This window comes from Phyllostomus discolor, chromosome 14 (genome assembly GCF_004126475.2).
Source record: "Phyllostomus discolor isolate MPI-MPIP mPhyDis1 chromosome 14, mPhyDis1.pri.v3, whole genome shotgun sequence".
Classification (NCBI taxonomy): domain Eukaryota; kingdom Metazoa; phylum Chordata; class Mammalia; order Chiroptera; family Phyllostomidae; genus Phyllostomus; species Phyllostomus discolor.
In genome coordinates this window covers 12,514,388-12,537,750 of record NC_040916.2, presented here as the reverse complement: position 1 = coordinate 12,537,750, position 23,363 = coordinate 12,514,388, and the positions used below count along the sequence as shown (strand labels likewise).

The following is a 23,363-nucleotide window of genomic DNA, read 5'->3' as shown; positions in this document are numbered from 1 at the left end:
TTGGTGAAAAGTTGTTAAACTGGACATGATCTTTACGTGAGCAGCGTTGTGGAATCGAGGGCACGAAGCATTCTAGATGTTTCCTGTGCAGACATCGCCTGCACACCACGTGGAAGAGTCGCCTCCCCAGGACACACGCACAGCGCAGGACCCCCTCTGACACTGCCTCCTGAAGCTCAGGGGAAAACGGCGCACACCTGCAGCCTCCCCCCTGCTGGGCCGGGTGGCAGCAGTTGGCCCTGTGGCTTGAGCCTCCCCGGGGCCCCCACTGGCTCTAGAATCACTGTCTGTCAGTGTCTCCGGAACCGGTTGCTCTGGTCTCCCTGTCTAGGATTTGTTCCTCCAGGGACTCCATCTCTCCAACCCTGACTGAGCTTTGCTGGTAAATGTTTATTTTACCAGCCCGGTAAAGACTCCTTCCGTCTCTGAAGGGGTGTAGTGGGGAGAGGTGTGCCTTTGGCGCTGATCCTATGGGAGCTGCCACGCCCCTGGTCCCAGGGGCTCAGACTCAGGTGGTGGGGACACCAGCGGGTCAGCCACGCAGCTGTTACCTTACAGAGCTGCCGTGACGCATGGCAGCCATCCTGGCCCCTTCAGCTCCCAAGGCTCCGTCATGCTGGCATTGAGTGGGCCAGTGGCTCTGACTTGGCTTGCTGGTGTTGTATCGGGGGACAAGACGGCCAGGCATAGTCCCTTCCTAGGCTCAGCCTCTGAAGGGATGATGGTTTGGGAACTCATCTGCCTTGTCCCTGACCATTCAAAACACATCAGTGCTCAGAAAGCATTTTTAATAAAGTTGAGTCTGAGAGGCAGGCAGATAGGGAAGAACCAAGTGAATGAATAAAAGCTATTCCCGACGCTGAAGACTTTGGGTGGCAACCCCTCAAAATGCCTTGAAGTCGTCCGAGTGACAGTGGAGAGCCTCGTCAGAAAAGGGAACCTAAGCCCCCAGTCCTAAAATCACAACCCTCCACTCGAAGGAGTGCAGGGGAGGTGGAGGAGGTGGGGGGCGAAGGAGGGCGGTGTGGAGAAGCCAGCACACCGGCGGATGGCCTCACCCGCTTTCTGCTGTGATAGGATTTGGCCCTGGAAGAGGCTGTCCTGGAGGAGCTGACGCAGAAGGTCGCCCAAGAGCACAAAGCCCACAGGTAAGACGGGCGGAGGGTAGGGACCCCGGGCCCCGCAGGAAGCTGAAGCCCTGTCCTGTCTGAGGCAGGAGGCTCTTGGCCCCTACCCCCCAGTCCTGGGCCTGAGTCAACACAGTTTCACTTCTTCCAGCCTGTCCTTCAGCTCTGCTGTGAGAAGTGTGTGTAGCTTTGTGCTATTTGTCCTCCCTCCTCTTTCTGCTTTTTTTTTCTTTTCCTCCCTTGACTGACTGCCCCCGCCCTGCCTTTTTTTCTTCCATAGCAGAGAGAGAGCCCACACACATGTGGAGGTGGCAGCCTGGGGAATTTTTCTCCATGACCTTCCTAAAAATCTGTTTTTGGGCCCGGGAAGCCTGGGGTTGCGTGTGTTTGGAGTGAAGTTGTAAAAGAGCTACTTTGGGGGGGGACAGTGAACATCACAGGGGTTGGGGGGGCAGGTGACTGTAACTGAAGGAAGCACCGAGCGCTTGGGGGCAGGGATACAAACACCCTTCCCTCCCGACCTCAGAAGACCCACGCAATGCTCCTGACATCGCCCATCTCAGCCACTCGGCTCCCAGAATATCATCCGCATCAACTTTGTCTTGTTTTTTTCCTTTTTTTCTTTTTAGTGGCTGTGATTTTTTACCCCCCAGGTAGGGGAAAAACTATTCTTTAAAAGCAGGCTGCATTATTCTTAGGGATGTCTGGAATAATTATTTAGGCCTTAAAGGGCTGTGGCTCTTCATGAAATGGTTCACCTTCCTCTTATTATTCCCTGGTGAGCAAAGGGCTACTGTTTATGAATTACTCAGTGATGCACGGGGCTCTCACAGCTGGGTGATGATTGCTTTTCCCAGGGCTGCCCGCAAACCGCAGCTCTGGAATGCGCCACGCACAGGGTGGGATCTCCCCCTGACTTGGTTTGCCCTTAACTGTTTCCTCCTTTGCTGCCTTTTGATTTCAGTGGAATCCCGCCAGCCGAAGCTGAGCTGATGTACATCAACGAAGTGGAGCGTTTGGATGGATTTGGACAGGAAATCTTCCCCGTGAAGGTAGCCTCCCCGGGCCTGGCCTTGCTTCAGCCTCCTGGGAAGGGCGTTCGGAAAACCAGGGTTGATAGCAGCAGGCCACACTGGCTTGGCTTTCTCACTGCCACCGGGGATTAGCTGGCAAGTCCAGCTTACTCTAGTAAAGCAAACATTTTTGTTGTAACTAAGAGATTTTGAAGTTTTCCACGACTTCAGCAGAAGAATGTCTCTGTAGGCAGCTGGCCGGAGTGAGTACCAAGCACCAGCCCATCCTGTGCAGGAAAGGGATAGGCACACGTCCAGTCTCATCGCGGGGACAAGGAGCCCAGTCACGTGTGCCTTAGTGAAGACCTTAACCCCTTGTTCTCTTCCCTGTACCTGCCTCCTCTTCTCTTCTTGAAGCCGACACAGACGGTGTCTGACAGAGAATGAAATGTTTTCTTTTTTTTTCTTTTTTTTTTTATTTTTAGGGAGGGGAGGGAGGGGAGAGAGAGAGAGAGAGAGAGAGAGAGAGAGGGAGAGGGAGAGAAAGAGAGAAACATCAATGTGCGGTTTCTGGGGGTTATGGCCTGCAACCCAGGAATGTACCCTAGCTGGGAATCGAACCTGGGACACTTTGCTTCCCAGTCCGTGCTCAATCCACTGAGCTATGCCAGCCAGGGCAGAATGAAATGTTTTCTTATGCCACCACGCTTTATTTCTCCAGTCCTGCGGGTTTCCAGCCCCTCCGGTGTTTTCTGGAAGCTACGCCCAGGAAACTGTCACAGCATGTCACTTCCTTTGCCCCAAACCCCCCTCCTGAAGTGGGTGTGGTTGGGGGGGGGGTCACAGTGCATGGGCGTTTATAGAGCTGAGCCCATAATGCAAACTCATTTTCCTCTCTCTGCTGAGGACCAGCTTTACAGAGGACAGCTTTTTATCAGAAACCTAAAGCAGCTGGCACATTTCGGCAATTTGGGAGCCACCTGCCGTCTCATCGTGGACATTGCCCTGCAGACTGGCTCCGCTGGCTGTTTGCTGAGTGTTCTGCCCCCTCTCCATCGCGCATTTGCAATTTGCCTGACGGGGAGCTGCCCGGTGCCCATCAAGTAGCACGGAGCAGGGTGGCCGCAGCTCGGGGAACTGGCCCTTTTCCAGATTTGTTTCATTTTCTTTTGCTTCTCTAACAGCTGCCCTTCAGAGGGCTGTGGTCCATTTTCCTAGCAATAATGCCTTGGAAGCCATCTGCATCCCACTGGCGTTTCAGCGGTCCGTGCATCGTCACGATACTTTGGGTCATGCAAACAGAGTAAACTCTTCTCCACTTCTAGGAAACTGACTTCCGGTCCCTGGGAGTCCGGGGTTTTGTTGTGGTGGTCATTTGCTTGTTTTGTTTCTAGTCCTTCTGAATCGTGGGAAGGAGGGGCAGTGGAGATAGTGTTGAAATCCACTGTGCTCGGTTCTGATGCACTTTCTAGCGTGTTCTTTAGTGGGAAGAGGCCAAGGAGGACCCTATACCTTACCCTGAGTGGGCAGGCAGGCATTTCTGACTCACTGCGCGTGGGCGTAAGTTAGCTGGGCTTCTTTTTGTTCTTTGTTTCTTTCCCTGCACATATCTGTCCGTGACTAAGGTGACCACCAACAGACCACAGCATTCCTGGCAGCCCCGGGATGCGGGGTGGGTTGGCACTGAGGTGGTGGGAGAGCAGACAGGAAAGGGTGCAAGTTCGGGGCCTTCCTGACCAAGTACAGTACAGAACCCCGATGTGGTGGATTTGTCCTGTGGAGGAACATTTCCATGGGGCTTTTCCCTGAGTGAGCCCTCAAAAGTTCTCAAGGTTGGAGGAGTACCAGTCTATTTCCTGGCAGGTGTGCCCTCCTCGCCCACACACACCTGTATGGTCAGCGCTCCCGGACTTGGGGAGGGTGCTGCGGAATGAGTCGGACACGGTCCGGAGCCTTGCCCCCGAGCTAAACTGCACATCGAGCCCTTCAGTTTGAACCCGTGCAGTGCCTCGGGCATCCGCCCTGAGATTTTTCCACTGCCCCGCCCTGGTGATCCGCTCCTTCCTGTGCCCCCATCACCACCGGACTTCTGCCCCGATCTGCTGGCAGAGCGCCCAGGGAAGCCTTTCCACAGAATGTTCCTTTCTCTTCCCGTCTCCACTCCACCTCTCTTCCTTTCCCATGCACATTTTTCGGCCATGCAACTCCCCTCTTCACTGCTCGTAGTGACAAGGCACCCTCTTTCCTTCCCAGCTCTTTCTCTCCTAACCCCTGCTGCTCCGGCCGGCAGCAGCGTCTCACCTTTGCCCACCCTGCTGGAAAGCTCCTGTTCTAACGTTAGCTTTGGCAGGTGGGTGGAGAAGAGATCCCTGAGAAGGGGGCATTGCGTGTTGTCTTGGTGTCTTAAACGGGATCAGAATTCTGAGGAACGCTGAGGGCCTTCTTTCCATGCTGGGCCCAGACGTGCATGGCCTTCCTCTCTCTGCACAAAGAGCATGTCCCCTCAGCCAACGCACGGGGCTGAGTGACAGTTCATTCACTGAATGTGGAGCCTCATTCCCATTCTGCTGTCCAGAACGCGGGTGGCCAGGGTATGTTCTCCCAGGCAGGAGGTTGGAAGCACCTGACTGAAGATTAGACACCTGAGTCTCCCCAGTACCTGGCCCAGCAGATGGTAGGCGGTGAGGTCTGCAGTGCACAGGCCCCGTCCACGTTCACAAAGCTCTCAGTCGGTGTTTAGCGCCCCCCTCTGGACTGTGAATAGGCAGCCGAGCAGCAGGCTACATGGTGCCCTGGTAGGAGTGACAGAGGCCAATGCAATGAGAGCAAAGCCTGGAAGACAGAGACCCTGCAGGGTGGAGGACCCCCTGCCCGGAATACCACTGTCCTGTGAGCCTCAGGGAGAAATATATGCAACCTCCTTGAAGGAATAGATCCCTTTTAAAAAGGAACATTCAGAAAAGGAAACTCTCAGAAATGAAAAGTATGATATCAGAAATGGAGAACAGAATAGATTAGAAGATAAAATTAAGAAAATCTCACCAAAAAAACGAACGGCACGTGGGAGGCAGAAAACAAAACTAGAGGGACAGCTGGGATGTCCGACCTCTGCATCACAGGAGCTTTCTTTTTCTTTTTTTTTTTTTTTAAGATTTTATTTATTTATTTATTTATTTTTTTAGAGAGGGAAGGGAGGGAGAGAGAGAGAGAGAGAGAGAGAGAGAGAGAGAGAGAGAGAGAGACACATCAATGTGCGGTTGCTGGGGGTTATGGCCTGCAACCCAGGAATGTACCCTGGCTGGGAATCGAACCTGGGACACTTTGGTTCCCAGCCCGCGCTCAATCCACTGAGCTACCAGCCAGGGCTTCACAGGAGCTTTCAAAGGAGGAAACAGAGGGGACAGGAGGTGGTAATTCGGGAAAATTCCCCAGAACTGATAGCCATGAGGCTCTAAAGTAGAAAGCCAAGCTCAGGCGGGTCATCTAAGGCACACAGTAGGGCTTTAAGCATGGAAGGTGATGCCTTCAAGGAAAAGGAAATTGTGGGCCCAGGCCTGCTGTCGACTTGTTTTAAACAAGCTCTAAGGAAACACAGTTCTTCAAACTATGTGCGTATATAATTGCACGTATGTAATGTGCATACATAATGAAGCTGTGTGCACGCACAGTTTTGATTTAAGAAACAAACACTAAGATAAAACGAGATACCCGTAGATGATTGGGAAAGGGAAAATCTAAAGTGCTGAAAAAACCCCTCAAAACCTAAAGTTCTGTAAAACAGAATATATGTCGTGACAAATTGAGAAAAAGGAAAATATATACGAATAATACATATGATGTGCAGTGAGGTGTGTCCCTTCAGTGTCCGATGTCTTGTGTTGTGATGCTGCCTGTGACTCGTTCCATCGGTGGGCGAGAAAGGGGGCGTGGTCCCCACGGGTTGCGGGGGCCAGAGTGCTGGGCGCTGCCAGCCCACTCACGCTCACTAGTGATCTGCATCCTCACGACTGTCTTTTCTTGATCTGGTACAGGACAATCATGGAAACGGTGTGCACCTGGGCATTTTCTTTATGGGAATTTTCGTGAGAAACAGAATCGGAAGACAAGCAGTAATACACAGGTAGCCTTACTTGCCTTTTCTCCTTTTTTCTCTTTGAGGGACTCTAGAAAAACCCACTGAACATCAGAGTTGGACAAATGAGTTGAGTCAGGCCATCGATCAGAGCTGAGCTTTTCTCAACCCAGTGAATGTCAGCTCTCTGGGATTTAAGCAGATTTGGAGAAATTCATCTCTTCCCCTGGGAGCCTGTTTTTGGGGGTGGGGGGCGATGGGGGAAGCCTGCTCCCCACCTGATGCCAGAAAGTACTTTGTCCAGAACAGGGACTAAGAGGAGTAAGTTTTACAAGCCTGGTTGAAAACAGGCTCTCCAGGCATCTCTTGCTGATTCCCTTTGCTGGGATACCCATGACCAGTCATTAAATTCAAACCGCCCCCCCCCCCTTTGTCCTGCACCCTCTGCCTAACCACAGGTGTTAGGAGAATGCAGACTGGTCTTTATATTCACAAACTCTGATTCCTTGTGAGTGTGTTTTAAAAAAGCAAACAATTTGTTATAAAGGACTCTGGACTGTTTTGACCCTTTAACCCTCTTTTCCATTTGACATGAGGGGCATGCCCAAGTGCCCCCTTGATTACATGTCGGTGGGCTTGCTTTCTGTTTGTACCCACAGATTCCAGGTAGTGTCCATGACCTAACAAATGTGCGTGCTTGCTCTTATTTACCAGGAACTCTAGGGCCTGTGGTTTTTGGAAGAACAGCTTTAGTGTGTGTGCATCAGATGGGTGGAGTCGTGCGTTTGGGCAGGAGATCAAAGACAGGTCTTAGAGAAAAAGCACAGTCCGCCTTCTGGAAGTGAACCTCGGCCAGCTACGTACTCTCTGGGTCAGCAGCTGCTGCTGGCCACATTGAGAAACTGTTCCCACCGAAAACTTCCTGATTGGCCTTCCCGCCCACCCCCGGTCCCCACCCTGCCATTATTTTTGTCCTTGATTTTCTCTCGCCCTTTGAATAGAGGCATTATTGAAGCGTGAGTGGGGAGAGAGGTCTTTGGGGTTACAGAAAAAAACTTTCTTTTTGGACATATTTTGTCAACTCCATTTACCTACAAGAAAGTACAGATTAATTGAGTAAAACGTAGAAATATGTACAGAGTTGTAACTGTAAAACTTTATGCCCATTTAAAGCTCTCAAGGCATTTGGCCCTACACAGTTCTCCATGGCAATGGCATGAGAGAATAAATATTCCATTGAACTGATAGCTCTCCAGTACATGCCCAGGGCTGATTTCAAGATAGCGGTGGTGATTTCTCCATAGCTGAATCAGTGCCTTGGAGAAGAAAACAGCAATTTGAAAGTTTGCTGATCATAAGCCACTCCCAGGATCTGTGCAGTTTCCTTAGAAACTGCTTCCAAACCTCTTCCTTTAGTACTTCTCATGAAACCCCTTACAAGGTGGGGATTTTTCTCTCCTATGATGTCATACGAATCATGCCACTAGGTGAAGTCATACGGTGCAGTGAGGTGTAGATTCAGGGTTTTGGCAATTGACTTGAAGGCATGCAGCCAGGGGAAACCAAACGGCTTTTTTTCTCTGGAGACCTTCACTGAGAAGCATGGGGTATGAGGCCATGTAGATGTGATCTGATGGGGTTTGAAGTTGGCAGACAGCTGTGCCGAGCACCTGTAGGCAGTGTGGCCCCGGCAGATGTACGTAAGCACAGTTGGTGCTGGTGTCACAGAAAGGTGACTGGAGGAAAAGCTGGAAGCCCCAGGTATAGAAGTCATCCATCCCCGCTGGGCAGAGTGGATGTGGCTAAGTCATGTACTCATTTGTGCCTGAATTGCCTCATCTCCAAAGTAGGTGCCTTCTCTGCCTCAGAACCACAAAGAACTGTACTCTGTACAGATGGGAAGCAATATTATTAGGTTTAATTCTTCCAGCAAACATTTAGTGTGTGCTGTGTGCCAGATACGGGGCTCAGTGCTTGGAATACAGACATGAAGAAAGCAGAATCTCTACCCAGGGCATGGGGCCTGTAGCCTAGTTTGGATTTGTTAGAGACCTAATCAAGAAGTAAGCAACTGTCATGCAGTGTCGTAACTGACCGAGGAGGACACCAGGTTCCTTCCTGGCACGTGGGTGGTTGGGGATGAGGAAGGGCTTCCTAGAGAAGGTAGCTCCTGAGCTGAGTCTTAAAGGGATCACCTGGGCAGAGGTGGAAGTGTAATGAGTAAAAGCATGAGGGGGTGAAGTCAGTGGGCAGGCATTAGAGGCTGGTGCACAGAGTGCAGGGTAGGCAGTAGTGAGAGACGGTTAGACATTGGCTCCAAGCAGCATGGGCAGCAGCAGCTTCCTTCCCCTTGTCTGGTGGTTTTTTCTGTGTATCACCTTTTAGGATAAGGTCTCCTTGAGGAAGGAGAAGGATGTGTGTGTTTAGTTCACAAAAATGTAGGCACATGAAACACCTCCTAGGCATTTTCCCTAGGTGATGCAATCAGTAACGTGCATTACAACACAGACTCTATGTGGGTTCTTCGGCCTAGATTCCGGGAACATATGAACTTCAAATAATGTGTTCTTCCATCATTGAAAGCCGGGATCACGAGAAATACTTCGTCATTGTGAAAACGTGTAAAAAAAGGCAGAAGAAGTGCCTTGCAAATTTTCCTCCTACTAGTCAGAAAGGAAACTTCACCAACAACAGTATCTAGATATAGTTTACATAGGATTTTTAGCTATTTAAATAGATGCATGTTGCATTTTCTGTACTTTTAAGCCTGTGAGAAGGAACATTCAGCTTTTAAAAATGCAGCTAAATGGTCATGCATAAAATTAGACTCAGCAGTAGGCAGGGACCCTCCTGTGTGGATTCATTAATGCATGGACCATTTGGGGGCAAACTTGTCGCCTTTCTTTTGACCAGGTGGAATGATTTGGGGAATATCACTCATAACAAGTCGACCATTCTGGTGGAGCTCATCAACAAAGAAGAGACTGTGCTCTTTCACACGGTAAGCCACGTGGACAAAGGCAGGGTCTGGCAGGCGGCTTGCTCTTGAACTTCTCAACTCATACTATCCTTTCCTTGCTTCTCATACCTTGAGAGAAAATTCTATTGCACCAAAACTTCCAGCACTTGCCCAGTGCTGTCGTGACTTGTTCAGGATGGTGGTAGTGATTTCATGTTCAACATGCCTCCTTTCCAAGCTGAGTACTGATTCTTGCACCTGAGTTCTTCCACCTGCCTTACTGGTGATGGGTCGCATTGCCTGGCTGGCCGCATTCCTCAGCGCTCTGGTTGCAGCCCTCATTACGTGACCCCTGAGGCTATCACGTGGCATTTTCTTTTGCTGGCTGACCTGGATTTTCTCCCTCCTCGTAGCCCAAACCTCATCTGAACTCAAGCAAGCCATTGTCCTTCTGTTGAGGGCTTCCTTGAGAGCCCAAGCTGTTCATGCATTTCTCTGCCACTCATTTAATGATGCCTGATGTTCATTCATTCTGTGCTCTCCCTGGATTCATTCACTCATTCATTCATTTGTAAAGCACTTGGTTTGGAATTGTGGGAAGACCCTCCAGTCCATCAGCATAACCTCAATGCCACGGGCATAAAGGATTCTTTAGCAGACAATCTGGTCTCGTCATCCTTTGAGGGGCCTCATACACCTGCCTGCCACTCAATTTCAGCACATCGGTTTGTGGCTCAGGGTGTTATTTTGTGATGGATAGGAAGGAAGGAAAGGAATGTGTCCCTGTTTAGAAGACTCCTCGTCAAATGCATAAATAATCAGAGAAATGTTTATTTTTTTTCTCTGTCTCTTCTTTTCCCAGGATGATATTGAAAATGCCAAGTACATTTCTCGGTTGTTTGCTACACGGCACAAGTTTTACAAGCAAAACAAAATCTGCACTGAGTAAGTAAACGTTTCATCTGTCTTCTCGAGGGATGGTTTGGGCAGATTAGGTTCATGTGCTCGAGGGATGCTGTCGATCACTTTCTCCGTGCAGTCTTTCCCCCCGGCTCCTTGTAGAAGCTGAAGGAACAAGGTGTAAAGCTGGGCAGGAGTGAGAGCGCTTTAATGATGAGGCCTGGGTGGCGTAGTCAGTTGCCAGTGCCGGGAGAGGAGATAATTCACAAATTGACTGGAACGCCCGACTGCCTGGAGGGCTCGGCCCACTATTACTATCAGTGCCTTTCCAACCTCTGCGATGAGTTTGGAGGAACTGAGCCGTTCCCAATTTGCCAGGGTGCCCCTTCGTGTCAGACGTGGAGGATGTTCAGAAGCGTGTGCCACAGCGACAAGCCAGCTTGAAAGGGAAGAAGCTCCTGTCATCCTCAGCCCCGTTTCGCTCACACAGTTGGGCAACCCTGCGTGTGCCTCTGGGTCATGTCATCTCCCTGTAAATGAGAGGCCGGGGTAATTAGAGGGAGCCTTGGAAGACACTAATAGACGTCCCGAGTCCGTGCGCGTGTGTTTTAAATTTAATTTGGAAATCAGGATGATAAAGGGAGTCTGATGAGGGAACTTAAATGTGACCTGACCTTGGATACGGCGTGCTGGGGCTCACGCTATCGTTGCCTTTGCCTTGACTGCCTTCAAAAGGTGTTCCTTGGCCGAGCGCGTCGGCCGTTGGGGTGCCCGGCGTGTTTAATTTTGTTTCAAAGGACTTCGGGGATGTAAATGCAAGGGAAGGACTGCCTTTCCACTCTCCCAGTGGACACATCCAAGCGCGTGCAAGTGCGGTCCGAACGCAGTTCTGCCGGAGCGCGCATTTCAGAAGCGCATCGTCGGGTGCTGGCAGACTTTTTTCTCTTCGCGGTGGAAGCTCTGTCACAGCAGTCCCTGCAATTGGCCGCTGTCAGAGCCTGGAGGCGCATTTCATAGTCTTAGATCTGCCGGCAGAGTTTGCAGATGTCCATCAGAAGAGCCCTGATTGGGAAGTGGCAAATTAAGTCGCCAGAGCTATCTCGTAGGCACACACGCACACATGGCTTACTTTTGGACAGACTCCCTCTCGGTCACTCCTTTGCAGTTGTTTTTCTTTTTCCTTCCCATCGGCATTTGTCCCCCTATACCCTCCTCCACCCCTGCCTACCCCCTTCCCGTCAGTCACCACACCTTTGTCTGTGTCCTTGAGTTCCTTCTCTTTGCAGTGGCCTTTCATGTGAGGGGGTGTCTTTGCCATTAACGAGAGTTCTATAGTCTGCTTCTTTAAGGTGAATTAAAAAGTAGGTGAAGAAGTGAATTTTATTGTAATCAAATTCTGGTTTGACCAGAATTGCTCTTTCTCAGCAAGAGCAGTAACGATAAAATTTACAGATTATTTCTGTTTTGGGCGGTATTTGCTTTAAATATCGGCAAGCATCACACATTAGACTGAAGAAAACTCAGGAAATGATATTTTTCCTTTCTACTTTTGCAATGGCCGTTCCTTTCTTCTTCCTAACCAGGTGTGGGAGGTTCCCAACTTCCCAACTGAGAAAAACTGGGACTCTTTTTTTTTTAATATATTTTATTGATTATGCTATTACAGTTGTCCCATTTCCCCCTTCACTCCCCTCTACCCTGTGCCCCCTCTCCCACCCACCTTCCCCCCCTTTAGTCCATGTCCATATGTCATACTTATGAGTTCTTTAGCTTCTACATTTCCCGTACTGGACTCTTGAAAGCACACACATACCCCATGTACGCAGTCAACTCTGCAGACACTTGCAGAGTCTCAGCACAGGCTCCATTGAGGCCGAACCTCCTCTGGAGCTGGATGCAGCCAGTGTCATCTGACGGCCTCCCTCTCCTCAGGGCTCCGCCCTCTGACTCCCGCAGGACTGTCGTGGGTTTCTTCCCTTCTCTCACTGAGTTACTACTCGTCACCTGCTGGATCAGCTCCAGCGGGTGCTTCCCCTGTGTCTTCACTTGGGGAGAAAAAATGTAGAGGAGAGAGGGAAGCGTGTTTATCAATAAGTCTAACAATATTGTATTCGGCCACTTAAAAACATCCAGTATCGCTACATTATAGTTTCCAACATTTTGCTAAAAAAAGATATTTTTATCACCCAAAAGGTAAGAAAGATGAAATACTAAAATAAGGAGAATGCTTTAAATTGAAGACTTTTAGCTTGATGGCCCACTGCACATGTCTGGGTTTGGGGGACTTATTTCTCAAAGGAACCTTTGATTTCAGTTCTTGAGAATTTGATGATATTCTTAATCCCCACTCATTTCTAACTCTGTTTTTTAAAAAATCATGTTGAGTCTCAGTCTGGAAAAGATTTGATCAGATGGATATTTGCAATATGTATTATCTTATTTAAAAACACCTTTGTACCGCAAAATATTTAATTTATTTTAGATTTTTTAATTTTTCATTTTGGCAGTATCTTAAAAGTAGTTTTGTTCTTTTTTATTATGAAAGATTTTTACACATATACAAAGGTACAAAAATACAATTTTTAAAAATCCATGTAATAATGGTAGAATGTTTATCTTTCTTGTTTCCTTCATAATCCTTCTTTAGAAATAAGCTTCATCCTTCTAATATCACTTTGCAGACTTTTTGTAGAAGTACCGTATGTTCCAAACATCTTGAAAATAAAGAAAAGAATAAGAGGAGAAATCGGAATTGTTCTTAGCTTTACTCACAGAAGTGTTTATGGTTCACTGTTAGTCTTACCGTCTTGTCTGTCTTAGGTCTAGTAAACAATAACCACTCTTATTTTTCCACTTTTTATGTAGACAATCCAATTCTCCACCACCCATCCGACGCCAGCCCACCTGGAGCCGAAATTCTCTGGTATGTATACCGTCGTCGGTAATCAAGTAGTCCATCCGCTGGGAGGGAGTGTCCTTTCGTTGCTAACTTGAGAGGAGAGGTGACTAGGGCATCGTGGCCAGGTGAGATCAGGTGAGAACACAGAAGGACTGCAGTCTGCCGAGGAGGTGTGATGTGCACCTGTCCCGCCCCACGGCGCCCCTCACGCCCATCCCTTCTCCGGGTGAGGCTCAGGGCGAGGTTCTCCCCCTTGAGGAAGTCTTATTCCAGGGTGATGCGGCCGTGTTCCTGCAGCCTGCGACCTACTGTTTCTGTCAACTTGTTTCCATCTGTTGTTTTGATAAACTTTCTGGTTGAAAGGTGTAGACACGCCTTCAGAGATTGGCTCCACTGATTCTTTTGTGTTCACTGCCATAGACAGAGCTTAGTAAACCCACCAGAAAATGCTTTTTAGCCCTGGCTAGCGTAGCTCAGTGGATTGAGTGCAGGCAGCGAACCAAATTGTCGCAGGTTCGATTCCCAGCCAGGGTACATGCCTGGGTTGCAGGCCACAGCCCCCAGCAACTGCACACTGATGTTTCTCTCTCTCTCTCTCTCTCTCTCTCTCTCTCTTTCTTTCTCCCTTCCCTCTCTAGAAATAAATAAATAAAATCTTTAAAAAAAACTCAGAAAAAAAAAAGAAAATGCTTTTTAGATGAGCAGAAATTGAAGGAACCTAGCTGATGTTCTCAGGTCAAGTACTCATTTGGGAAGATTAAATGCACTTTTTCTGATCTTAAGAGCAACAAAATTTGAATGCATCCACTTTTCTACCTAACATTAGCTTTTTTTTTTAATTTAAACTGCTCTCCTCACCATGTGAATAAGGAAACACAACTTTAATTTCACTACATGTGTTTTGCCTTAGGCTGTGTCTTATTCTGAGGATTCCTTAAAGGTAATATAATAGAAAGGTATCGAAGAATTGATTTACTTTAAAGTTTTCTACTTGTTTTAAGCCATAATTCATTAGTTTAGGTTATGATTTTTTGTACATAGTTAAACATGTGACCTTTCAATTTTTCTAAATGAATAGTTTCTTTGAGTTAAAAGACAAATAAAATTGAAAATTTTAATACATAATATATATAAGGTATGCAAGAATTATGTATTTTTAACTTGTCTTTTAATAGGAGAGTTTTGAGGAATTTTTTTTGCACGGGGGATGCATAGATGTGAACCCCTAGAGTTCTAGAGTTATATCATCACGTACTAATGCCTGAGCATCCATGTGAATGCTGTGAATCTTGGCATTATTTATTCACACGCATCGGACAGGTGCACTTGCTCTAGAGATCTAGGGGTCGCCTGGAGCCCTTCTCCAGGAGGTCCAGGAGCTTTGTTTACGGCACTGGCGTCTTTGCTCTTCTCCTTTGTGAATATTATTCTTGTTTTCCCTTCTTTAGACCCCAGTGTTTTTATTAGTGAGATAAGGTTTCCTCTCTGTCCAAGGAACACCGTGGGAGGCAAAGTGTTTTCAGGCTGTCTTGTGATCTAATCTCTAACCTCTCATGAAGATTAGAATGATCTAATCTTCTTTCTAATTGTCTGGAGAAGACTAGAGGCTTTCCTCTGGGATTGGCAGGAAGGCAGTCTACAGGAAGCCAGATTCATGGCTTCTCTCTTGGGACTGAACCACTTCACCAGGGGTTCCTAGGATTGAGTGAGAGTCAAACCAGATAACGTCGTTTCCTTCGGCTTCCTTGCTGATAACCAGGAGGCCCCATTACCCTTTCCCCTGCCCTTCTGCTGCCTATACTGTGGCATGCCACTGGGTGTTGTATTAGCAGGTCTGGAAAGAAATAGAATAATATATTAGCAGATGTAAAAGGTGGAATAAATAACGTAATCCTGAAGTGGTGTCAGGGGGATTACTTATTATTGTCCTTTGCTGCTATACTTATGCCAGTTCATAAACAGTCCCTTTTTGGTTTATTTGTTTGTTTTTTTAAATGAGAGCGAGAGAAGGCAGTGAGCCGCCATTGCCTGTATTTCCATTCCTTTGTGTGAATCCCTCCCCGTCATTTTTTTTTTTAATCCTTCAGACTGGTTGTCCGACCCTGGAAAAATTGAGTTGAATGATGTATTACTAAGAATTGGAAATATATTTCTAAATTGCAACTCAAAAACCTGCCAAAGGAGATTTGGAAATATTTAAGAGAGTTGATATAACGCCTTTTCTTTGGTACCCTGAACTTTCTTACATTAATTTCAATTCTTTGTCTCTTCTTCCCATATTTTTAAAATTTTTGTATCCCTTGCCCTTTTTTTTTTCTCCCTTTGAGGCTGAAGCCTTATTTGTAGCGGATAAGTTATTCACTCAGACCTTGGGGGAGCGCTCATCCTCTGTTGAGAGAGGCGGAGAGAGTGTGACCCCTGCTGGCTTTGGCGCGCTTTTTGGTGTCATCTCAGTTTTTCCCCCAAAGCGGCCACATTTCAGTGAATATCTGTAAGACTAATTTTAAAATAATCAAATGGAAATATAAGAGGTCATTCTGTTTGGTAGTTTATAACTTTACAGCTCAAAATGTTTTAGCATCCACACTCTTTCTGCAAGCAAAGCCTCACCTAGAACCCCAATATATGAATAAAATGGATCGTGTTTGAAGAAGGGGAGGGAGGAGGCTTGGTTTGATTGACAGGACGCTGAGACCTACTGAGGTTAAATGAGTAGCTGAGGATCACGTTAGCGACCAATCACGTTTCCTTTGTTGGCTCACCAAATACCGAACTTATCTAAGCGTTGTTTTGTTCTTCGAAAGCTCTGCCCTCCCCTGCAGCAGGAAGTTATTCAGACTGAGTCTGAATGGCCATTTTTAAGAGCCTTATAAAAAAGATTCCTCACTGGAGGGGTGGTTGGTTGACCTGGATTCTCTGCAGGCAGCGCCTTTCACATTTGAGTCTACAATGGGAGGGCCAGTATGTGGTCTTGAGAACTGTGGGCTCATTGTTGTGAATTACATTTGTGATTTTTATGTAAATTTGCAAGTGGGCCCAGCCTGACGCGGCCGCCCTGTTTGAGGGTGATGGGACGCTGTGAACTGGGGTCCTAGGTGCAGCTGCGAGGGTGTTAGGGGCCTGTGGCTCCAGGAGGCAGCCAGTTTTGAACAGAGTGAAACAGGGTGCCCCCTTATTCTCATTATTCCAATGTGGAACTTAATAATATACGTGTTTTCTGTTACTCCCTTTAAAAAGGCCGTGGTTAGACAATTGTGTACTTTACAAAGTACTCCTGATATGATTGTCTAAGCATTGTGCTGTGCACCTGAAACTAATACAAAATAATATCGAATGTGAACTGTAACTGAAAAACACAGTTGAGAAAACAACAATGACATTGCCTGTTTTAGATTAGTGTTGTCTTGTGTACTTAGGAAAAAAGCAATTTGTTTCTTGGAGATGGTAGGGTTCTTGGGTTGCACTCTGAATATGTCTCTGAACGAACCAGCACTTGCTAGCCATTGTTAATGTATCTTACCAATGTAGGCATTTCTGTTCTATAAAAAAGGCAGCGGGAGCTCTGCAAGTATGTTAGACAATAGATTATAAATAGATGTGTCCGTGTTGATTGTAGGGTCTTTGTCCTCCTCACCGGGAGCCAGCCTCCTTATTTCTCCCGTCTTGTTTCTGCAGTTCCGACTTGGGGATGGGGTGCAGAGGGCTGGGCATGGATGAGAAGAGTGGGGTTGGGTCCAGGGTGGGTTGCAGAGCGTCCTGGTGCACTGCCCTGCGGATGCAGGCGGGTGCCGGGACGGGCCTGCGCTCGGCTGGATGTCCAGGGCAGCAGACGGCCGTCGGTGCTGCGTGCGACCCCCCGCCTGTGCTGTGTTCTCTGTTCCAGCCCCGGCAGCAGCCGTACATCCTGCCGCCCATGCACGTCCAGTGTGGCGAACACTACTCGGAAACACACACTTCACAAGGTAACTCGGGCTTGCCATTTCCCCTCCTTAAGACGAACAGTTGATGACGGGTAAGCAGGAAAGAGGACTTCACTGTATTCTTTTTAGATGACAGCGACACTTTCATTTTTAATCTTGTCATTGTCTGAAGGGCAGCAAGCAGCAGCTTCAGTTTGTGAGAAGCGTAGAATATTATTTATCCCTGAGAGAAAAAAGTCCCAAGAATTGGCTGTGAAGAGGGTTGGGAAGAGGCCCCGTGAGCAAGGATCTTCCCTCCTTCTTCTTGCAAGTGGGCTTAGACAAGAGAGGGTGTCAGCGAAGCCCAGCAGAGCACCCTTCCCCCTCACTGCCAGGAGCTGTCAGTGTGGCTTTCGTGGTGACAGGGGACACAGGCCTCCGGGATAACTGAAAAAGTACACAAATGATGCCCACCCTGCACATTAGCTGTTGCCCCATCTCTCCCACCAGCCCCTTTGTCCGAGCACTTGCGAAGGAAATGTGTTCCATTCCTCTTTTTAAACTCCTGTGCAGAATGTGTGAACAAACCATTGTGATACAATGATTATCGTAACGACAACTAACATTTATAGAGGAATTCCTCTCCTTCGGCAGCCTTCTCGCACTTGCAATGTATCACGTCTTTTAACCCTCAAGATAATCCTGGTACTGTTTCCAATTTACGAGTACGAAACTGGGATACAGAAAGGGCAGGGGAGGAGTTTGCATGTGAAAACGGGCGTCTCGGCCGCCAGCCGGTGCTGTCGACCGTGACGCTGCCCGCACCTCAGAGAAGGAACGGTATTAAAGGTAGAACATGGGCGTGTTCAGTGGGAAGTGTCTGTATTGTCGTGTGTTGCTGTGTTGAGTCTCTCTGCACTGTCCATGGGAGCGTGAACACTAAGGTAATTAAGGCTACTTCATTTATGCAACACTGCTGGTCACGAGCAGACCAGCAGAGTTAGCCTGCCTCTGCAGGGAGCAGCGACCCCCGGAAACCCGCAGAGGCAGCTAGTGCAGCGTTTGGCTCTGCGGTCTCCTGGGGCAGCTGGACCACTCATCTCCTTTGGTCCGAGACCTCGCCCCTCCTGCTCAGGCAGCCGAGTGTTCACAGTCACCGCTTCTGTTCGTCATCCTTTCTGCCTCTGTCTCTCTCTCTGCTTTACTTAGGATTAAATCTAGTGTGAAAAATGCGTGGAGTTTGCTCACAGAAAGGTGTTTTGGGAGGAGGTAGAGGGGCGTGCGTGTGTATATTGAAGGAACACTGGGCACCTCAATCAGGCCTCACTTTACAAATCTGCTTTGTTGCTGTTGTTATCATCTCTTTAGGCACCTCTGTAAGCTACCATTAATTTTTACGTGGCTTGGCCTCTGTGAGTTTTAGGCAGTGGCTTAAAGAACTCCTGGTTCTTATTTTACCCTCCATTGATTGCTGATGAGAAGGTGTGAGCCACGCATGCTGACCCCTGGCTGTACGATTTGTCTCATGTCTTTGTGATGACTTAGCAGTCCCTCTGGTAAGAGGGACCTTTGGCATTGTAGATCATCCCCAAGTACACAGTAACTTCAAATCTGTTGCCCCCTAAAAGCTCTTGGCCCCTCGGCCCAAGTAGCCAGTCCTGTTGCTGAGCCCTGAGCAAGAGAAGGCCACACGGAGGCCAACACGGAGGCCACGTGTGCTGCTGCCTGATTTCACACCTCGTGGCACAACGGAGAACTTAACTTACCAGGAGGGTTCCTAGTCCAAATGTTCATTGCTCTCTTTGTTTAGATTCCCGTTTCCTTTTCAGTATGCTTGAAAATCCTCCCTTCTGTAGGTGGGCATCTCGTCCAAGAAACATTCAGGTTTCTAGGGAACGTGTGGGTGGAGACTATGGCTTTGCACTCTTTCTGACGTCTTTCGGTGACGTCACCCCTGTGAGTGTAAGGATGGATTTAATTGAAGCAGGATGGTTCACGTGCCTTTGTTTGACCTCTCGTAGACAGCATTTTCCACGGGAACGAAGATGCCTTCTATTGCAACTCTCACAACAGCCTGGACTTGAATTACTTAAACGGCACCATCGCCAACGGCAGCGTGTGTAGCGTTCACAGCATCAACTCCCTGAACTGCTCCCAGAGCTTCATGCAGGCGTCTCCCGTCTCTTCCAACCTCAGCATCCCCGGCAGCGACATCATGCGCGCCGACTACATCCCCAGCCACCGGCACAGCGCCATCATCGTGCCTTCGTACCGGCCGACCCCCGACTACGACACGGTCATGCGCCAGATGAAGAGGGGGCTCATGCATGCAGACAGCCAGAGCCAGTCCCTGCGAAATCTCAACATCATCAACACCCATGCCTACAACCAGCCGGAGGACCTGGTGTACAGCCAGCCAGAGATGCGGGAGAGGCACCCCTACAGTGTCCCTTACGGGCCACAAGGGGGCTACAGTAACAAACTTGTCGGTCCATCTGACCAGATAAACCCAAAGAACAGCTCAGTGCCCAGCAAGTCGGGGGCAAGTGCCATCTCCCACACGGTGAGCACCCCAGAGCTGGCCAACATGCAGCTCCAGGGCACCCACAGCCACAACACAGCCCACATGCTCAAACACTATCTCTTCAGACCGCCGCCCCCCTACCCACGGCCCCGCCCCGCCACCAGCACCCCGGACCTGGCCAGTCACCGCCACAAGTATGTCAGCGGCAGCAGCCCCGACCTGGTGACGCGCAAGGTGCAGCTGTCCGTGAAGACCTTCCAGGAGGACAGCGCCCCGGTGGTGCACCAGTCGCTGCAGGAGGTGAGCGAGCCCCTCATGTCCACCAAGCACCACGGCACGGTGAACAAGCGCCACAGCCTGGAGGTGATGAGCAGCATGGTGCGGGGCATGGAGGCCATGACGCTCAAGTCCCTCAACATCCCCATGGCGCGCCGCAACACTCTGCGGGAGCAGGGGCCGCCCAAGGAGGTGCCCGGGGGCCACGAGGTCCCCACGCTGCCCCAATACCACCACAAGAAGACTTTCTCGGATGCCACGATGCTGATCCATAGCAGTGAGAGCGAGGAGGAGGAGGAGGCAGCGGAATCGGTGGCCCGGATCCCCGGGATCCGCGAGAACATGGAGTACAGCGCCCAGCTGCAGGCGGCCTTAGCCCGGATCCCCAACAAACCCCCTCCCGAGTACCCGGGCCCAAGGAAGAGCGTCAGCAACGGGGCTCTGAGGCAGGACCAGGCTAGCCTTCCTCCTGCCGTTGCCAGGGCCAGGGTGCTGAGGCACGGGCCGGCCAAGGCCATCAGTGTCTCCCGCGCTGACCAGCTGGCCGTCAACGGGGCCTCCCTCGGTCCATCCATCTCGGAGCCCGACCTGACCAGCGTGAAGGAGCGGGTCAAAAAGGAGCCCGTGAAGGAGAGACCCGTGTCCGAGATGTTTTCCCTGGAAGACAGCATCATAGAAAGAGAGATGATGATCAGGGTGAGTGTCGACCCCGCCCAGGGCACACTGGGGGCAGGTACACAGGCTGGTGCCCCCCAAAGCTCCTCGGGCCCTTGTCCCTGCGAGAGTTTGTCAGGAAAGCGCATGTGCCTCCGACATCGCAGAAGGTGCGAAGGCGTTAGGGATTCAGAGAGTCACCTGGCAATGAAACAGGGGCTATTTTATTTCACAAAGCCTGGTTTTTGTCCCTTCCAATAGATCTCCCGTTCTTGGTACAAAGAGCAGGCACGGAGTTGGGACGTGACAGGTGGGTGGTGTTGGGATGGGGGCTAGGCCATCACTTTGCTGTAAGGATCAGACTTACCGTGTGAGCTGTGAGGAGCTCACCTGCCTACCCCTGTTGACCTTTTGGGGGGTTTTCCCAGAGGAAAGCATTCCCCCTTCCCCAATAGATATTAGAAGAGCAACATCTCTTAGGAGTTTTCTCTGTCCATCTGTATGTCAGGGTGGCCCACCGATGTTTACTAGAGCATGGTGTGTCCAGGCTGGTTTTCAGGTCTTTTCCATAGATGTGTAACACAAAGCCAAGAACATTACCATGAACTGGTAATGGTAAACGTCCCTTAAGACCGCCCCGGCATGTTTTAGGAACTCCGGAGCTGTCGCACCTTAAACTTTGCTTTGAATGCCATTCTTTAGACTTCCTTCATTCATAAGTCTCCCCGAGTCTCCAGTGGGAATCAACCTGCAAAGATCAGTCAAGGGCCAGTGTTTTAAGGAAGCCAATTCCAGGGTTCAGGGATCTAATCTGGAACAACTCTGTTATTCTAGACAGACCTTAACAACTCTCTCAGCCTCCCAGTGCTGGCCGTCAGTGGAGTGGGGGCTAAGCGTTGGGGGCAGGTGTAACTTTTTCCACTGCTTGCAAACCTGGAGGGGAAATTCTGACCGATGTGCTCATGCCTCTGGTGACCCAACCACTTGGCTGGGGGATGGAATTCCAGCTGGGCGCCTTGGGGGAGGCTGTGTAATTTATGGCAGAGAGGGATTTTCAGCACTTCCTGGCTCCAGGTGCCCTCCTTTAACGCAGCTCAGCAACTTCACTGGCCCCGTGTTTATTGATGGTCCGTCCTATGGGCCCATTTTGGGCAGGTCCCTCCACTTCTCTTGTTACTTGTATTAAACAGAAGACCGTAGCCAGACTCAGGGCATGGATTTGCTACACGGAGCTTCATGCATCATCACCGGGCAGCAAGGGGCTGCTCCCACGTGTCCCGTGTGCTGTCCCGTCCTGTCCAGATGGATAATAGCGAAGAGCTGACCTCACCCTTAACTCGTCAGGAGCATTGTTGCCCCATCCCTACTGCACTGTCCCCCGTGAAATTTCGCCCAAATCCCACATACTTGGGGGCCCCAGGACTGCTCCCAGGGCGGGTGCCTTGGCCTTAGAGCAGGGTCAGGAGGTTCCTCAGCGAGCCAGTGTGCGGGGCGTGATGGTGACAGTGCCGTGTGGTTCTCCATCCGGCTTTTGATGAGGAAGCTCACCCCGGCCTCCTCTCCACCTGCCCGATGCCCCTCTGCCCTCCCCACCAATGGGCAGCTTTCGCCTGGCTTAGAAGAAGGTAAGAAGAGAAGGCTGGGCCTCCTGAGGGTAGGAGAACAGTGAGAAAATTCAGCCCAAGAGGAACTGGAGGGCCAGGGGAGGCGAGAACTCGCCCTGCAGCCACTTTCCGTAGCTCAGGAGCAGCTGCCTGTCTGTGGGTCGGGTGACCCGGGCCTGCGGTCTGGGCAGCCGCTCGTTCTGGCTCCTGCTGCTGCGCAACCACATTTAGCCCCTGACCCCAGATCCGCTGCAGGGAAGAGAAAAGGCCAAATCAGATCTTTGTTTTCTTTTTCCTTTTTTATCTCTGGCAATTAGCCGATAGGGTACGTGTTGAGAAGGAGCTGAGAGAGAGGGTTTGCCCCTGGGCTGTCCTTTCCCACCAGGCGAGTTCCTGACCTGTTGCCTTAGGCCCCGGGAGGGGCACCTGCCCTGCAGGCGGGACTATCAGAAGGGCCACAGTCCCATTCTTCCAAAATTAGGCTCTCAAAGCTTTGCCGAGTTGTGAAACCAGTTCTCAGCTGAAGAGATCATGGGGGGTGGGGGAATTCTCTCTCACAAAAACAGACTTAAAAGCAAGCAAACAAAAAACCCCAAAATGTAAATTCAGATTTTTCTAAATCTGCCTGGGATGGAGAAACCAGGGTCACTAATTTTTTTTTAATTCTCACCTGAGGATATGTTTATTGATTTTAGAGAGACGGGGGAGGGGTGGTGGGAGAAAGAGAAAGAAACGTTGATTACTTGTTTCCTGTATGTGCCCTGACTGGGGATCGAACCCACAAGCTAGGCATGTGCCCTGACCAGAGATCAAACCAGCAGCCTTTTGGTGCACGGAATGATGCTCCAACCCTCTGAGCCACCCGGCCAGGGCCAGAGTCACTATTTTTAAGGTTGTTATACCTTTTGGCTGAAAGTTCTTCAGTGGTTTTCTCACTTGTCACAGTTATTCCCCCTGAGAAGCACCTTTGGTTTGCCTAGTGGGTCCTCCCTGTCCCTGGAGGAGGCACTTGATCTCGAGGGCAGTGCCGCTCACAAACGCAGGGCCCGCTCAGGTGCGGGTGGAACCCGGGGAATGAGTGAGGCGCCATCCCCTCACCACCGCCAGAATAACCCTCTCACTCTGTGCCGTCTGCCAGCGCCACGGTCCCATCACGACACCTCTGTCTGGGGAGTAGATTGACAAACGGTGGACTAAGCAAATCCACCAAAAGGCTTGAAAAGAAACCTTTTGGTTTCTTTGGGATACGAGGGCCCCTTCATGTGCAGCAGCTCAGGGAGTCTGCAAACTGGTTCACTTGCATTTGGCTCAAAATCTCCCCCTGCTTTATGAAGTCCCTCAGTTCTGCCGACTTTACAACAAAATGGTTTTGGGGACGTGCTCTCACTGGGTTGTGTGAAGTGAGTAAAAGGAGGTGTTTCCTGCCCTGCCCAGCT

General features: G+C 49.8%; 1 protein-coding gene across 3 annotated transcripts in view; it reads left to right on the top strand.

The window, feature by feature from the left end:
* The window catches only part of PTPN14 (protein tyrosine phosphatase non-receptor type 14), a 194,197-nt gene that overhangs the window by 113,748 nt on the left and 57,086 nt on the right, over positions 1-23,363 (top strand). For all 3 annotated transcript variants that reach the window (XM_036015872.1, XM_028530898.2, XM_036015871.1), the window contains exons 6-13: positions 1,078-1,148; positions 2,092-2,179; positions 6,172-6,260; positions 9,126-9,213; positions 10,034-10,116; positions 12,937-12,994; positions 16,854-16,932; positions 18,891-20,365. In XM_036015872.1, coding sequence (XP_035871765.1) covers positions 1,078-1,148; positions 2,092-2,179; positions 6,172-6,260; positions 9,126-9,213; positions 10,034-10,116; positions 12,937-12,994; positions 16,854-16,932; positions 18,891-20,365 — 2,031 coding nt within the window. The remainder of the gene's footprint in view (positions 1-1,077; positions 1,149-2,091; positions 2,180-6,171; positions 6,261-9,125; positions 9,214-10,033; positions 10,117-12,936; positions 12,995-16,853; positions 16,933-18,890; positions 20,366-23,363) is intronic.